General features: G+C 38.6%; 1 protein-coding gene across 5 annotated transcripts in view; it reads left to right on the top strand.

Moving 5' to 3' along the window:
* Positions 1-587: 587 nt before the first annotated feature.
* LOC116848955 (TBC1 domain family member 4) overlaps positions 588-19,170 on the top strand; it is a 27,242-nt gene continuing 8,659 nt past the window's right edge. Inside the window, exons 1-2 of one of the 5 annotated variants that reach the window (XM_032825622.1) lie at positions 5,383-8,705; positions 9,259-9,717. In XM_032825622.1, coding sequence (XP_032681513.1) covers positions 9,631-9,717 — 87 coding nt within the window. In that variant the 5' untranslated portion in view covers positions 5,383-8,705; positions 9,259-9,630. Of the gene's footprint in view, positions 1,025-1,859; positions 3,224-5,382; positions 8,706-9,073; positions 9,718-19,170 lie in introns of those variants that run through there. The other 4 variants (XM_032825621.1, XM_032825624.1, XM_032825625.1 and 1 more) reach the window with 4 other exon arrangements.

The following is a 19,170-nucleotide window of genomic DNA, read 5'->3' as shown; positions in this document are numbered from 1 at the left end:
TAATAGAGGATCTGTTCTTTATCGAAGAATTTCCTGGGTACCTATTAAGGACTTCTTCGAAATCAATTCCGATCGGAATAATTCCGTTTCTTCTAGAAAAGACAATAGAAATCTAGGAAATAACTGAATGTTTCCAATCGGAATTGATTCCGAAGAAGTCCATAATAGGTATCTAGAACCGGTGTATACCAGTGCAATAAGTTAGAACGAAACAAATATATTTTGTTTCACTTTATTCGTCACACCAGTGTACACCGCTTCAAGAAGTTCTTCGAAAAGGAACAGACCTAACGTCTTGCTTGTCTCTGGCCGCAAATTATAAGGCCCGATCTACAATAGATGGAGTAAGGAGTAGGAGTAAGACGGAATGGAAATAATTTATTTCACTTATTCCCTTACTCCAGCTCTTACTACTTAATTCAGGCTTACTCCATGTAATGTAGACGGGCAAACTTTTATTGTAGATCGGACCTAAAGGCTCAAGACATCCACCTGTTGTGTCCCGAACATCTCTCTTACGAAAGGACTTCTCCCACCTTCCCCCTCTTTCCTGCACACACACTCTTTCCCATTCCAATCGTCTCTTCGACGCCACAGGGGACAGGAGGCCGCGGGTAAACAAAAGCAAGTCGGCCGCCGTAACGATCGCGACAGCCAGTTTTGCTAGTGACAGACGGTGTTACGTAGGTGACATATGTACGCACGTACGTGCGCCGCGCGCGCGCATTAGTCCCAGTTTCTCGCGTGCGATACCCCGAGAACCCGCGCATCCGTTGACCGATGTACCGATGCACCGCGCGTAAGTCGGCCGATGAGATGCGGCGGGCGACGTGGAGGAGAACGAACGTTGACATCGAGACGAAGACGTGAATAAGGACGAGGTTGCTGAGGAAGACCGCGTCCTGGTCTTCTCGATAGTCGTCGTCCTCCTCTTCCTCCTTCTCCTCTTCGAGCGGACTCCTACGAACGCAAAACGGATCATTCGGTGTGGACTTATCGGCACGATCCTGACTCGTGCGAGAAGGTAAGGATCTTTTATAAGAATCCACAGATGATCCTTCCCGTTCGCCGTGCATTGCGCTCCGCTGTTTACGACGACGCTCGCCGTTTCCGTGAAATTAGGTTATGTTTTCACACGTATGCGCCGCGCAGACGGGAATCGTCGGTCGCTGTTCGATAATCGCGGCGTCGCACACCTGGCGTGCACCGTAAACAGGAAGCAATGTTTTTCCACAACCGACGATCGCTATCGCGATTATGTCGCGATCGCGGCTTCGCAGTTTGAAATCGCAATTAGCATAGCAGCTCGTTATCACGATGTCGCGAAGGATCTCCTACGAATTAGGCGGCTTCTCGTGACTTGGCGCGGCTGAGAATTGTGGACGCGTGAGGACACTCCGCGTAAACAAGGTTCTCACGTACGCAACAGTATATCATACTTTCGTACGTGCGAATGATTTCGGTGTATCAGAATATGCTGAAAGTACGTGAAAAACACGGGCAGAAATCGCACGTGTCCGATTTTGATGTTCGACCAAAAAAAGAGTATTTCGTCTTAAAATTCGAACGAACGAGACAGATCAACTGTTCGGTTTCTGATATTATAAATGCTATTTTATTATAACTATGTCACAAAGATGTAGATAAATAAGTGAAGCTATTGCATGTTTACAAATTTCTTTTCGATTGTATGATATTAATTTTCAATAATAATTGATATCATAAAGAAGACAGCTGTCATCTGTCGTTTTTTTACTTTTTAGAATATTAAAAAGGATAATAATTTTCGTTGGAATCAATAAAAATTAATATAGACGAAGAAAGGAAATTATACAAATAAATTGATAAACAAAGGTATTTATAGATAATAGTTTCATTCATCTCGGCACTGTTATCATAAAATAGCATTTATCTTCCTTATCTATTAGAATTCTAAGGAAGAAAGATTATTTAATTTTTTTAACAAAAGACATCAGTTGCTCTTTATGATAAAAGTATTATATATACATACATACATAACACACACAAAATTTATGTAGCTTGCTCTTCAAATTTCTTAGAGTGAAATCTCATTCAAAACGAATGAAAAATAACAATGTTATCACTCAAAGCCATAATGAATGTTTCACTTAAGCTTAGAGTGGATCTGACTCCATATGGGTGAATATTTCGATCGATTGTTCTAAGACAATGGATCGCATTAGATTACTCTCCACAATTTCGATTGGAAATGTTCACTCGACAATTCAGACTGCAAAATTCACTCTATATGTTTGAAAGATCACTTGAATTCGAGTGACTCGATGACCAGTCTTTCCTCTCCAAGTAAAATTTCACTCCAAGAAATTTACATATAGAGAGTGCAATGATATTTTCACATGTTTATGTATTTTTTTTACGATACACTTGTTATCATCAGATAGCATTTACTTTCCCTAGCTATTAAAATTCCAACGGAAGAAGATTATTACATCCAACTATTCTAATGAAATACAGAACCGCTATATCCTTTATGATGTCAATTATAATGAGAAAATTAATATCATATGTCGAAAGAGAAAATTTATAAATTTGCAACGATATTTTCACACATTTATGTACACTTTGACAATACACTTGTTATCACCAAATGCTATTCATTTTTTTTGCTCAGCTACTAGAAATCGTTGCCGGTCACGTCGCACATTGGTCGTACGTGGTGCGACTTTTTGCGAGGTTCTCACGCGTAATCGTAATTGTCGCGGCTCCTCTCGGCGCGTGCATTCTCTATGCGCGGCGGTCCTGGCGATCACGATATACGTACAAAGTGGCCAATCGCCGAGAAATCGCCGCTCGCTAGGCAGCCAATCGTGGTGCATCTAGGTGTGATATATCGTCGGCACGCCGCGACTATTATTAAGCTTGTCCTTAACGATCGCCAGGACTATCGTCCGCGGATCATTAGCTGTTGTCGCGCGATTTGCATCGGGGTAATCCGCGAAATCGTATATCTTTTTCTCGCTCTCGGTGTTGCGCCGCGTGAACATCGTTGCGAGCGACCGACCGCGATCTTTAAATCGGATGCCTCGCGTGTTTCGTCCCGTCCCGCCTCGCCACGCGAATTCGCGTAGTGAAAGTCGATCGAGAGAACAGTAGCGCGCGACTTTTAGGCCGCTGTTGCTACTGCTGCTGAAGATTTTTGGATAAGCAGCGTGAGAAGGAGCGAGAAAAAAGTGCACCTTCGGTGAGTGGCACTCCTTTGCGCGATCCGCCGAACGCGCCGAGAGAATAAACCTGGCCGCCTGCTCGTACGTCACTTTTAGCGCTAAAACGCGACCATCTGATCTTTGGCCCGCGATCTGCGCGCGAACTTTATATATAAACCAACGCGACTTGGAATTATATTTCGCTGCATATCGCAAAGAGACTTAGAAAAGGGAAGAAAGAAAATTTGGAAAAAAAACTTTTTTAGAAAAAGAAAGAAGCAAGAGACGAGGGAATTGTTCTTTATCACTTTGAGAAATTTAATTCGTTCTTAGGTTATCTTCAAATAATTGGTGTTAAGAATCTCTCTGGTAATTGTCACAACTCTGTATACACAAGATTACGGATTGCTATGTGTGTGTGTTTCTATCCAAAAAATATTAAAATTTTTATTAAAACCCATTGTTTAACCCGTCCGGAAATTATTTCTAACGAAAAGTAATTGACATTATGAATCTCTTTGGGAGATATCACGACTTTATGGACCGATTTTTTCAGCTTGATAAATCAACTAACAATTGAATCTTTGTCTTCGTTGTTCTTTCAAATTAGACAAAGACATATGATTTAATTGTTAGTTGACTCACCAAGAGATTGGAAAAATCAATCCTATATCGAAGATTACGGATCTCCACAAAAAGTATTGAAATCCTTGATATCGGGAAGAGAAATCAAGTCGCGAATTGATTACTACATTCACCGTTATTCGCGCGTCTTATATTTACAAATTTCATCATTTTTTTTTATTTGTGTCGGAGTATGCCGTCCATGAACGTGAAGCTTATACACGCCTATTTGCAATTTTATTAGTCACGCAGCTGTTTACGTGTAATAAACATTCGGCCGCCGGGTTACGCAACGCAGGTCCGTCGTAGTTATTGTATTTATTTTACCTTTTGGCGCTGTTACCTGTCGCGAGAGAGATCAGCTGAATCGATAGTAAATGTCCGCGCGTGTGTTGGGCTTCTTTTGCGTGTAAACAACGCCGGTGCTGTGCGTACAGTATTTAAACGAGTTATAAACAGCCTAAGCAGGCGAACAATAAAAATAAACCGTCAGTTTCCATTGTTTATCCGCCGCGGGATAAAATATAAAATGTTAGTTTATACATTCCACACGTGCAGTCCGGCCCGCGCCGCATTGCATTAGCACACGTATCGCGTATTCTTTTAAATCTCCCAACCATGGTGCTCACGAGCGCTCTGTAAGCGCTTTGGAGTTTCCCCGAAACGAAATCGCACGGAGTGCATTCCAAATTGCACGTTCGTCCCTGTGACAGGAATGACGGCAGAAAGAGAAAAAAGGGAGGAGAAAAAGGAACACATCGTGGCACGAGGTTGTGTTACGTAAAGCCGATGAGTAAAAAAAAATGGGAAGGTTAATCGATCGCGTTGTTGCGGCGGATAAACGCGTTTCCTACGCTTTCGGGAAAGGGGATAAAATATAGATTAATCTTATCTGATATCGCGATCGTTTTGAGAACATGACTCCTGCGAGTGTCGCAATCGGTGCGATGTCTCACATATTGTGAACAATAATCATTTATGATCGAATTTGTACGAGACGCCCCCCGCCGTTTGTCTCTCGTCGTGAGTCAGTGTCTGTGCGATAGCGCGAGCGTATCACGATATAATAAACACGTGCTGTATAGCGCGTGTCCCCTCTTACACATAACAAAATTAGATCCGCTGCGTCAACGCGGAAACAAATATGCGCCCGACTTAACGGTGATTGACTTATTTCGCATTCCCGCGTTGCATTTCCGCGCGAAATATGCACGTCAAGTATCTGCAGAATGAGAATGATCCACGACGCCGGCTTGTTTCGCATAACATAACTTGCGCGCAAAACGCGAATAATAATCGTGCGCTTCTTAGCAACAACCATCAATTCTGAATAACCGTGCTAGATGCTTTCAACTAAATATATAGGTGAATATAAACAAATAATTATTGGCAAAAATAATCTTAGCAAGACTTGGCATCTGTTGCCAAAACTTGATGTTTGTTGCTAACACTTGGTGACTATTACCAATTTATGTGGTACGAAGAATAAGTGAATTTCGAAGCAATTTGTAAAATAAAATTATATTGTTTAGTAATACTTCCTATGTGATAAATATATATCTTATGTGATAAATATACCAAACACTTTGGTAATAGTCAAACTGATTAGTAATTTTGAACAAATTATTTGGTATTATTTACCAAACCAAATTTCTCCAACTAAATGTAGAATTTGTTTCGCCAATCATTTTGTAGTTATTACTACAGAGGGTGTAACTACATTGTGCAAAAAACACTGCTACACTGAAAAAAAACACTGAAGAACTTATTTGTGGGATATAAAGTTTATTTCTGTGAATAAACTTTACATTCCACAAATAAATTTTTTTATCTCTGTATATTACCATATTTAATTACCAAATATTGCATTAAAGCGCTCGATCAAATGCATTTGTTAACTATTGCAAGACTGTTCAGTGTTACGTTTACCGCGCAACTTCTCGTGTTTTTTATTATACAATTGTATTACTTCGGGTATTGTATTTTTACATTGACAATTTTATTCATAAAAATTTTTCGATTGAACTAGAATTTTCGCGGAGCAGTGATTGAGGCCGTGCAACTTCGATTTTGTCAAGGAGCAGGCGACTTTTGGATAGATAAATTTGAGTCAACACAAAAAAAATCAGCTTGAACGGAAGTATACTATGTCGTTATAGTATTCGGGCTCTTCGTATATTATTATCCATGCCTGATACATGCGCGATGTTAATCAATCTTTAATGGATGTACTGATTCAATATAGAAGGCGTAGCCTATTCACTGTTACCGTCGATATTTGCTTCGTTGCCGGTTTTTACTAGCGACGCATGTGACGTGAAGCAGAATATAGTCTTGGAATTTTCCAAGAACGTTATTTTTACTTGCTTTTTCCGTGAGCTATTACTATTAATCCCTCCGGCGGTTTCGCATTTTTCCGTCTCGTGACCGGTCATCTCGTGTGTTGTATACACGCGGTGATGGCCGTCGGAAATATGATTCATTTTTTGTATATTATGATATGAAAGAATGCGCTTCAAGATATATTTTATTTTTCAAGATATATTTTTCAAGATGTTGAAAATAGAACCAGAGAGAGAGAGAGAGATAAAATATATAAGAAATACATTCATTGTTAGCTGAAACATGAAAGTGAAGAAAAAATGTATTAACAAAGATGATAATGATAATAGGTCGTAATAATTAATAGGTCACAAAAGACAAAGAAAAAGAAAAGCAAACAATAGTATAGATAGCATTTACAAAAAGATATCGTCAATAATCGAAACAACAATGCAATAGCTGCTATAACTTTCTTTCTGCCTTTTCTCTGAAAAATTATAATATTTAATAATGTAAAGTTTAGAAAATAACGCGAAATAAACACTAAACAATATTCAGTATTACGATTAGAGGATTAGAAAGTAACGAGAGATAAACACGTTAAAGAAATTCTACATTCCGATTTTAGTTAGGAACCGTGTAAAAATTAAGGATATCTACGCAGAAAGAAAAAGTTTCGATCAATCCATTTCTGATGAAATGTGAACAAACCAGAAAATTCCGGTTAAAGTTACCAGAAATCTCGTTGACTTGAACATAATTTTGCTAACTTCAACCGGAATTTCGGGTTCGTTCATATTTTACCATGAATTTGTTTAATCCAACCAAATTTCTTTCTCTGTGTAAGATAAGAACCTTCAGAGAGGCCGCTTTGAATTTTCCTCAGCATTATCTAATGTCGCATATAAACGGACAAGCGAGTATATATCATTTCAATCCGTTGCACACCGTTCATTAACATCGCACAAGTCACTAAAAATGACGCGCTACATGTCCTTCGCCAGGCGTAACAGCAGTTACCGCGAGTGCGACTTACGCAATTACAAGAAAAAGAAACGAAAGGACCTTTCATGGTTCACTGGCGGGCGTTGATATTCTTATTTCATTCCGGACACACAACCGCTCGAGTGGCAAAGCCGCGCCGTTCACGATCGGGCGAACACGCATATCGATTATGCACGGTTTGCACTTAGCACGACAGAGCACGCTATGCCGTTTCTCGTCGCCTCATCTCCGCTTACGAAAGAAATATCGCTGTGATAATACGGGTATGTAAATCACGACGGGTCGCCACATAAACGAGAGGACGTATGATAACGCGCAGATGACGGTTTCTCGAGTTAAGCTAGGCACGTATCTAGGATCCGCAAGGTAACAGTGAAGAATGAAACTGGTATTTGCCGAACAAATGAGTCTAACGTTCTTGGGAAATTATGGCGTACAATCGATCGATCATTGTTGGGAAATTGACAAATTTCAACCCTTTCCCTACTAATTTTGTTTTTTAAAGATACGATTTTTTTTATTTTCATTTCATTAAATATTTTAATATATATAATTTTCCAAGTGGAATTTGAAACGAAATATAAGCGAATACAAGCAAATATTTTCATTCTATAGAATAAAAAATCATTTCGAAGAAATTTAAGAGAATATCCCAGGGTAAGATTAGAATCTTTCCTGTCCAGGAGTTTAGGTCCCTTTTTTAATCATTGCACTACCTCTTTGCCTATCTGAATATCTTTTGTTCGATAACAATGACATAATAAGGTCATAATAACGCTACAATAGTGGTCCGAAGAAACGGCGCTCAACTCTAAAATAATATTTTTAGATACATAAAAGAAGAAAACATATAGAATTATATACAATAACGCTTCATTATGTAGAGATACAGCTATCAGATGTCAATCTTTCGTATTCGCTATAAAAAAATCGCCAAATTTGTCTCTCGACGGGATTTTACTTCAGAAGTCAGTGTGCAGAGAAAAATACCATTTTCCTCATCATTCAAGTTCACGGGCATACCCTGGGATTAATTTCCTCTGCCACTCAAACGCACAGACATCTGGAATTTAATATTTTCGCCAATCAAGTCCATGGTGGGCCCGCTGTGCTTGCGATATCGCCCGAGCCATCTGCTGGCTACACCACTGATTCCACATATGTGAAAAGGTTTGAGGAATATTGGGCATGCTAACCAGGGACCGCGTTACCTGACAGCACACACGAGCAGAGCCAATCGAGAGAGGTTCATTCGTCTCGTGGCGTTGCCGCGCTCTAATACGTCAGTCTATGTTTGCCCGGCCGTCAGCGAAGGCGACGTCCGACGTAACGCGGTCTAACGCGAACGGCGAAAACAACATTTCACAGTGCCGTCGAGGAGAACAAGCATGTCAGATCGCGACCAGACTCGCCCAGGTTACTTGACGTCGCGAACGCGCCCGTGCAACGCTGCCAGAAAATAACTGTGACAGTGATGAAACCTGAATTTTGACTTCACCTCTGCGCCAATGAGAGGAGCTCGTCAATTGTTCCGGCGTTAATTGCAGCTTTGGATTAAATATTCCGATTGTACAGAAAATTGATATTTTTGTCATTATTAATTATACTAGATTGAGCACTAGTCGATATAAACAGAGAACGATTGCAGAAACGAGTTGTGCCTACACTAATAGAGAAAAATATTTAAAAAATAGTAAATATTTATTTGGTGGGTACACACACATTGATAGCATATTTACTTGTCCCAGATTATATAAGATATTTTTCAAATAAGAAAATATACATCTTCTTAAAATCAGTTTTTCATGAAAGTAATTGTTTATTCTAAATGAAGGAGTTCAGGTTCAAGTAAATAGACTGTTAGTATACTCACGGAATAAATATCTCTACTAATTTCTAGATATTTTTTATTATTTTTTATTATTTTGTTCTCTCAGTCTAGCTCGCGCGTCTGGCTCACCATTAAGTGAAATCTTCCTGACGCGCAAAAACTCGCACGATTTTGCAAGTTCCTCGCTCAGTCTTATCGGCATTGAACTTTCACGGCTATACGCTGTCGTGCAGATCCGTTTGCAAGTTCTTGAAAGCACTCTTATTGATATTCAGCATGTCGCTTCAAAAGGACTTGTAGCTATCAGTAGCAGTCGTCATCGCCGTCATCGGCGTCATCGTCGAGAACGTTTGACAGGAAGTGGTCGAAACGACGAAGGAAAGTTTCTGACGGAAAGGCACTACGTGAATTTCACGCTCGACAACTCACGAAGCTCAACGGAGAGAGAAGCACGCTCGGCCCCGAAAAGTGCGTCGTCCGCGTGTGTGAGGTCGACGACACCTGGACGAACGATTTAAAATTATGTTATCCACTTGTTGAGAACAAACACGCGGCCTGAACGACCGAGTGAGTGCGGTAGAATGCGTAAGTGAATTCCAGTGAGGTCGAGCAAATAAAGCTTAACCGGCTTATCGCGACTGGGAGGATTCGGAAGGCGTCAAGATGATAACCGTGCCGATGTCAAGCTCCAGTCCTTACGTGAAAGTCACATCCTACAGCGACGCCAGTGCGATCGCCAAAACATCCTTGGTGAGTCCTTGGGGTGGGCGAAATTTCGAAAAATCGTGCACCGACATTAACTGAGTCGCGACATGGCCGCGTTGTCCTTTTCTTCTTCATCTTTTCTTCGAATTGCAATCGCCATTGACGCGGTTCCCGGTATTTTGAGTTACGTAAATTTTGTAATTACATAAGAGCGCGCTCGATAGGTAACAATATAGCATGTCGCGCACTCGTCATTGATAGTTTTAGTGAAACTACATGCTTCGACGACGCGTACGTCTGTCCGCCCGTCCGTTTATTCGGACGACGCATTCATGTCATTTACGTAATTTCGTTTTCCATATTAAAAACAAAAATACTTAGAAATTTATTTGTGGGAATAAAATTTATTTCGACAGAGATATTCAACTGTAGAAGTTCTGATCCCATGGTTTTGATCAATTCGAATTAGTTTGATCCTAATCTGTTTTGTGTAAGGTGATACAATCAGACCCTGATAAGTCGTGTAACGCAGCGTAGTATCAGGACTTTATTAATAATGAAAATTGTTAATAATTAGGACCTTTCCCGATTGATGTACGCAAATCTTACAGCAGTTTTAAGCATTCTAAATCACGAAATTCGTTGAGTCCTTTATGACTAATCAGATTGCAGTCATATTTACCACATAAAATGATAAAATAGAAATACGAAAAAAAATTATCAAAATTTGCTTAAACTTCAACAGACTAATACGTAAATTGTACGTAAATTGTATTGTGTTGTATGGTACAAATTTAATAAATAATTCAATACAGAGTATATATATATTCAAAGTACAGTATAATTAAATTAAGTATAAATATAATTAAAAGAATTATGTAAAATTTCGATCATCGACTGTCTCACATCATGACAATCATGACAGTCTGTCTGGATTATTAATAATTAGAATCCGAAAACATCACATTACATAAACCAGATAACCGATTAGGATTAACCTGTTCCTGTTCAGAACCATGAGACAGATTTCTTACTGGAAATAAACTGTATTTCATAGATATGAACTTCATCTTTCACAAAGAAATATACCTTATTTCGCGGAAATAAACTTTATATTCCACAAGTGAATTCAAGTGTTTTTTTTTTTAGCGTCGCGATTCAGAGTCGATGTGGAAACCTCGTAGGGATCGTCGCGTGATTGCAACGAGAAAGCGACTCGACATCGGCCGAAATAACACTGCGAAAAAATTGGTTGGGAATTTATTTGTTGGATGAAAGTTTATTTTACAGAAGTGTACCTCGTGTCACAAAAATATACGTGTTTCATAGAAATAAACTTTATAACTGCCGAATTTTCTCAAGTATCTTAGTGTGCGCGGGAGAAAATACGAGCGAGAAATCCCGAGCGTTTACCTATGTGCCTCCACCCCATTCACGATGCCGAGAAATTACACTGTAATTGCTGACGACACGCGCCACAAAGGGTTAATTAAAGCTAACTCGGTGCAACCGTGCGGAACGTCGGTCCGATACGTCACGGCGTACGACGGCGTTATTAATTTCCCCCGACGTGTATTCATCACCTTTGCTTCTTATCCTTTGCGAATCTTCCTAAAGTCATTATCGCTTGCCTTGTCGCTTCGTCGTTGTCAAGGATTAGTAATCGCCGTGCATTCAAGTGACGTTGAAAACTCTACAAACTTAAGCTACTTCGCGTTACTCACTGCGCTTATTGCGCGCACACGAGCGCACAATTGAAATCTGAAGGAATCGCGATTGAAAATAGCACCTTATTGATTGCGAACTTATCGTGCGTCAACATGACGCACGACAAGTTCATGTGGTTTTTCTTTAATGGATACGGATCACGCCAAATTAACGCGATTGTATCGGCACGAAATTCGTAAAAAAAGAGAAAGAAAACAGGAGAAATTAATTTATCGTTGTGATATTAAGACACGATGAAAGATTTCGAGTTTCTCTTTAGTGGAGAATTTTTCGTTTCGTTAATTTGCTGAATTACGACGTCTCTTCCTCCCAATCCTTCCTGCCCACTTTCCTTCCTTCCTTCCTTTCGTTTAGCGGGAAGGCGTATTTTCGCGAAACCGAGCATACAGCGATCTAAATTTACATCGGCGCACAAACGGCGCGAAATCCCGACAGCCTGCCAGCAACCGTTGACTGACCGTGTTCCGATTCCTTCGTGAGAGAAGGCATGAAGGCTTCGTACCGAGATACTCATTCTTCTGCCACGCGCTTGCATATTCAACGCCGGGCGTTTAGCGCTGCGCATTAACGCGCTAAGTGCTGCTTTCAGGTTTTCTTTTTATCGCCTTTATTCGTGCACGAGAAATTCCAAAGGTCGGCCTGGCCGGTCTCCGGAACGCGGCGGCCGGTTGACTTGAAGAATGAAATAATTCCACGTGGACACGTGATGCCGAGAATGCCATTGGCCACGAATTCGTACACGCGAGCATTCGCATGTGGAACACGCTCGCGCGTATATGCGCGGGTATTTCTTTAAAATATTCGATGTATCCGCGCTGGATCATTCCGCTTTCTTCTGATCGACTGTCCAATGTCGACTTTCAATCGCGCTGAGAGAAAAAATATCTAAAAATAAAAGATATTTATTCACAGTTTATTCACTATACACAGAAAAGAAATTAGCATCTCCTGAAAGCTAATATATTCAAATTAACAATCATTGTTTCATATAAGCAACGATAATATAATTTTGTTCGAAGGATTTTAAAGTCAACAATATCATAATTTTATTTGAATATTATAATAGTCTCATAAGAAGTCTTTTATATGATTATTTTGATAATAATATCTTTCGGTATTTGAAATATTTCCATTCCAATATTTAGTGCTTCCCACTTATGAAAATTATTTTTAATAAAAAATATTTTTCTCTGTTAAATTATATATATATACACACGTATTATAAAATTTATTAATGTAAATAATTTACCTTCATTAACGCTGCGTAACTTCATTTCAAGATTTACATATTAAAAATAAAAATATTTTTCAAACAAGAGAATATTCTTTTTCTATGTGTAGTAACATATTTATCTATAAATCTAAATTCATTTATTTTAAATAGAACAAATAATTGCCTTCGTGAGAAACTTGAAGATAATATATATTATTATTATATAATAATATGTAATGACATGTGTGTATTTTTTTATTTGAACAATATTTTACATCGGAACAAGTAATATGTTGTTACTATCCACCGAATAAATATCTTTTATTTCTTAGATATGAAATTTCCTCTTAGTGCACCCTCGTGTTCGACCCGCTACACGTACATGCACTTTCACGGCGTGATATAAAAATATAAGAAAGGGGGAGAAACGAAGAGGATTGGGAAGGAAACAAAATTGAAAATCCTTCACGCAACATAGTTCACACGAGCTTAGTTGAATTATTACAAAACCCATACTCGATATAAATAAATTACAAAGCCGATATTCGACACGCTCACACGTGCGACGGTGACAGTCGTCGTAAAACAAAAAAGAAATAAATATATAAAATAAAAAAAGGATCGCGTACGTCTCTGTCTCGTCGAAATAGCCTCTAGCTTAAATTTACGTCCGGCGTTATCCCGCGTTAACTTGGGGCGCATCAATTATTGAGAGCAACTGAGGCTGCACCGGCTGCATATCTGATTGCACTCGTGACAAGAATTTAAGCGATCCTCGCGCGCTAAGCCGGGGAACACGACCATAACGCGAACGGCGACCTTACTTGATGAAACGATCGAATAATTGAACGATCCGAGTATTAATTTATCGTCGTGCCGCGGCGACGGTTATCAACATATGAGCCACATGGCCTCCCGGAACCGGCCGGAACGACGTACACTTTCACAGGCTGAAATAAAAAAATACATAAAAAAAACCACAAATGTGGAACGTCGAGCATTTCCGATTGTCTCCCTTTCCTCTTGACGTCGGCCGACGCTGGTGAACAAATGGAAAACCGGGAGTGATACCAGACGAGAACAAGTGGAAAGTAACCAAGAAATAAAACTGCATCCGCCACGAAGGGCTCGCGACTGCAAAAAATATTGAGAGACACTGCACCACAGTCTGTGTTTTCTTTTCTTTTTTGCTTTTTTTTCTTTCTTTCTATTTCGTTAACTTCGTGTTTACCGCGTATGCAGATGACGACGAGCAGGTTTTTCCCCCGAGTTCGCTTATATTATCCGCGACATCTCTGCCGGTCACGTACGTACGCGATACGTTACATCGTCGCCAGGAGTACATCAGGAAGCTACGTTGCTTCTAATTCTAATTCCGACGTGAATTTGTTTGCGAGATAAACAAGATCTCCTTGGAGATCCCGCGTGTGCAATAGCACCTTCTATCAATATATATTTCTCAATCTCGTTTTATCTTCATACCGAGAGGTATGTATAGACACGCCATTTCTCGCGGAATGCGTTCTCTTTTAACATATATCTGTATTTCACGCCGCATTATATCTCTCTATCAGCAGTAATCGTCGCGATGAGTCCGCTCGGAGTATTCATCGTTTCATTCGCGAGTGAACTTTATGTAATATCAATATCCGTGCCGTCTTTCCCGGGATTTCCTCCAGGAAGTTTTCGAATCGAGTTGACGCGCTCATTTGAGGTGAATTATACGGCTGCAGTGGACGAAATTATAACGTGCACTGTCTCTTGTGAATAAACAGGCTTGTTTCGAAACTTGACGTACCGCAACGCGCGTCCTGAAATAATAACTTCACGCGGTGTTTAACTTAATGCATTCGTGAGATTGATTGCATTGCGTGGCACTGCGCCGTAGATCGGATGAGATGCTCAACCTGAGCGTTCGACTTCGCCGACTTGCAGGTGAAAGTTCGGCTACCCGTGAAAGCATTAGAACAAGTCCGGGTGCAATTAATTCCGGATAGTCGAGAGTTTACTTTAAGGCTCCTGGCATTGTCTATTTTTTTTTTAATGACGTCAGAAGGGAGAAAATACATGCTAAAAATTCTTGCAAAATACGTTAAAGTAAAAATATGTATCCATAAAGTAACGCTTGCAATTGATTAAACAAACTTGTAAGATATTCCGTACACTCCTCTTTTGTTTTAACAATCAATAATTTATTATAAATTAACCTGAATAGAAATAAGCAAAGAAATAGGTTAAGAAGATGAATCGTACGTCACATTAATTTACGATAAATTATTGATTGTTAGAACAAAAAGAGAGTGCACGGAATATCTTACAAATTTTTTTAATTGTTTGTAAATGTTACTTTATGGATACATATTTTTATTTTAACATATTTTGCAAGAATTTTTAGCATATATTTTCTCGCTTTTGACATCATTAAAAAGAGGTAGACAATGCGAGAGACCAGGAGCCTTAAAACCAGACGTTTCTCCTGCATCTTTTACTGATCAGTGTACGGTGGGAAGTGTGAGAAAATAAATACCTGAGAAAAAAAACTTATTTGATGGATACTAATGACATATATTTACTAGTACACTAATATAAAATGTTTCTCAAATAAGAAAATATACATCTTAAGATCATGGCTTTTCATGAAAACAACTATTTAAATAAAAGAAAGTCTATTTAAATAAAAGAATTTGAATTTAAGTCAATATGTTATTATGGTATCCACCGAATAAATACAAAGGAAAAAAATTTAGTATTTATTTAAAACTAATATACTCAAATTAATAATCATTGTTTCACAAGCAAGGATATTCTGTTAGAAGAATTTTAATATTCTGAATTTCAACAATATGCTATAATCTTAAGTTGAATACTATAACAATCCTATAATATGATTATTTTAGTGATAACGATATCTTCTTCCGACATTTAAAAACATTATATTCGTAATCCAATATCTTTTCTATTAATGAAAATTATTTGCAAATAATAAGTACACCAATGTTTCTTTGTTCAATCGTATAAAATATATTTTTTACGAGTCACTTCTCTTCATTTAAAGCTATATGATTTTACTGGAAAATTAACATGTCAAAGATGAAGATATTTTTTCTCTCAGTTTAATATTAATTATTCCAATTCCTGTATAAACAATCTCTATATAAACATTACCGTGCAGTCGTCCAAGAAATTGGCAAAAATAGTCTCAGCACAACACGTGAAACCGTCATCTTCGTTAAGGAAAGAAACGAAAATCTAACTTTAACGATTGCTCACGTAGATCTTTGCTCGAGATTTCCAGCGGGTTTTTTCCTTGCACGGGTTTCCGGTGTTATCTCTCAGTAAAATCTTTAGTCAGTATTTTCCGTCGTAATATTCAAAATTTTCCCTCGCACGGGTTTCCGGCGTTATCTCTCAGTAAAATCTTTAGTCAATATTTTCCGTCGTAATATTCAAAATTCCGCATTCACAAAATGAAAAAGGAATCGAGTGGCGCGAATTCCGCTTTAATGGGCTCGCACGGGATGTCGATCGAAAGTGACATACTTTTTCCCATTATCCGGCGTCATTAATAATTGATATGTTGTTATTCTCGTCATGTGTACATTTACATAATCATCGTGCTTTCAGCGCGTTTGCTAATGAGGCGTTATGAAGCCGGAGGTCGCTCGTGGGAGAGAGGAAAACAATAATGATTCTTTCCTGCCTCCTCTGACATACAGCGGCGGAAAATTCGCACGGGGAATATATTTTCATCAATTTTTGACCCGTCCAGTTATGTATAGCCGATTGCCAACGTGTGTGGCGTCACGATGGCTCCTCCGATAGAAAATGTTACTTGTGATATATATTGGTAGTCACCCACGAGGATAAAACGCCGATCGCGTAATGCCTTTCAAGGTGTACGGTATAATTACATCCGCGCAAAAACTCATTTCCTGCGTTACCACGTGCGATGCAACTTTGTAACTCCGTAGTCGTAATATTCGCGCTCGTATTAATCGCGCTGAATTAATCGCGCTAAATATGAATCACGAGGAAAGAATTGAATCGTAACAGGTTTCAGAAAATAAAATATCTCTCTGTCTCTCTGTCTCTCCCTTTCGTTTGCCATGTTTGTGTTAATAATAATATACGCAGGAGATTGAGAGGAAAGGACGAAATCTATACCGTTTTAAATTGCTCTCGATATTACTCTCTCGAAATTTCGTCCAATTTATCGGCAACTTATCGTCCAATTTGACGCAATTTTTTATCGCGTTTTACGTACGACCTTGAGACACACCTCGCTGGTCTCTCACGTGTATTCGCTCGAGATGAATGCGACTTAAGCATCTGGACGCTATGTGCTCTTACGAGGAATTATATTAATCCGGAAAAATATTTTCTAATTAACACGAAAGAAGGTCGTTAACGTTAACGTGCTTAATGGGTCTCAGTTGTTATTAAAAGATCACCTTGCTTATCGCGAAGTTCTTTCATAGGACGAGTTAAATTAGAGTCACTTAACGATCTCGACAAAATTAGACCGTCTGACACAGTGAAAAAGTACTTGGAAATTTATTTGCGGGATATAAAGTTCATTTCTGCGAAAGAAGATACATTTTTGTGAAATAAAGTTTGTTTCTGCGTGTAAGTAAACTGTATATCCTACAAGTAGATTTTCAAGTATTTTTTCTCAGTATATTCGTGTGTGTACACCGAGAAAAAATACTTGGAAATTCGTTGGTGGGATATAAAGTTTATCCAAAAAAATGAGCCTTATATCTCATAGAGATAAACTTTATGTCCCACAAATAAATATTTCAGTATTTTTTTCAGTGCATTATTACCCACGGTTATTAAATGTGACCGAATAGATACTGCCATGGTTCACATTTTTTTTCGACGTCGACTTATGCGACATTCGATCGAACAAAAGTCGCACACACAATAAAGACAATAAATTTCCTAAAGCGCTTTCGCGCACAATTCACGCCGCGCACGTCCTTGGGCAGAAATACATCCGTAAACGAGCGACCGTGTATCTTCGCAATCGTCTCAATTGAAACGAAACTCGGTTTCACGCACGCATTAAGCTTGCCCTACCGCACGTGAATCCAATCGCCACGCGCACGACATCGATTCGTGCCTCCTCGTCGATGACGTATATCACGGATTTAATTTGATCAATTGGGATCAGAGACAAAGTCGAGCGTATAGGCTTCTACGCACGCAAAGTGCCAAGTGCCTAGAAGAGAATAGCACCGGCGGAACTGAACGTCTATTTTCAGCCGTCGGAGAATCCGTGCCTTATCGAGGAAAAAGTATAGCCGTGACTTTTACACGAGGAAAATCAAACGCGTCCATTCGTTCATCCGTCCATTCGTTCATCCGTCTGGGAGCCCAAAGCCAAAGCTCTTGATGTAGAAATCTACGTAGAATGTATCATGAAACGTCACATCGGTGCATTGTATGCGATGCAACATACACAGAGAGAATATCATAGTTCTTTCATTTTCATATAAATTCTTTTCAACGTTACTATGTGTTTTGGATAGGTTAGGAATAGACTGTCAGTCTAAGGTTTTTTCTTTAGAAATATAGTAAGTTTTACTCGAAACATAGCAAGTGTTTTAATAGCGCATTTCAGTTTTCAGAATGTATAAATAGTACACATAAAGTGAAAGGATGACGAATTACTGCAGAATCTATTCCCCGATTACAAAATCCTATAAGTTTTATTATAATTTGCGTGAAAATATTAATATCTGAGAAATTACATGTAAATGAGATGATGACTAAGAGAAAAAATATTTAAGAAATATAAAATATTACATGCAACGGATATTAATAATAAATTAATAAAAGATATTTATTTAAAACAACATTCTTTTATTCAAGTAGAATAAGCAGTTACTTTTGTGAAAAGTTTTGATTTTAAGAAAATGTATTCTCTTAAAATGAATCAATAAAACATCACTGAAAACAGTGAATATACACTGATTTGCAGTTATAAGTGTTACACTAAAAGTGCTCAGTGCTATATTTATAACTGATATCAGTGACTATTCACCGATTCACTTTAAGAGAGTATGTTTTCTTATTTGGCAATTAATTTCTTATTTGAAAAAAAAATTAATCATCTTATTTGAAAAATTATATAAATTATTTGAGAGATATTTTATATTAATATAAATAAATGTTAATTATATTTATTAATTATAACTATTTTTTATATCCCTTAAATATTTCTTCTCTCAGTGTATAAATCACCTTCTGCAACTGCAGAGAAATTTAATCAGATCTCAGAGCATAAAACTTGCTCATTGAATGCATACATTTGCAACAACTTTATATAATCACGTTTGCGAGATTATGTTACTACAAAAATTCAATCGACGAGGCCACGATCGCCCCCATCTACTTGATCACTCCGCATACCTCGCGCTAATCGAGAAATTCTTGATGCCGTACACAAGGCAATGAACGTAACAAGGGCTTGACAAATGAGTTCAACGAGAGGCCGGGTGGCGTCTTCCCCCGCCCCTCTCTCTCTCTCTCTCTCTCTCTCTCCCTCTCTC

The sequence above is a fragment of the Odontomachus brunneus genome, unplaced genomic scaffold, assembly GCF_010583005.1.
Source record: "Odontomachus brunneus isolate Ranch 3 - 2012 unplaced genomic scaffold, Obru_v1 Obru_scaffold_103, whole genome shotgun sequence".
Classification (NCBI taxonomy): domain Eukaryota; kingdom Metazoa; phylum Arthropoda; class Insecta; order Hymenoptera; family Formicidae; genus Odontomachus; species Odontomachus brunneus.
Note: the sequence above shows the minus strand (reverse complement) of the source record. Positions and strands in the feature narration are given on the sequence as shown.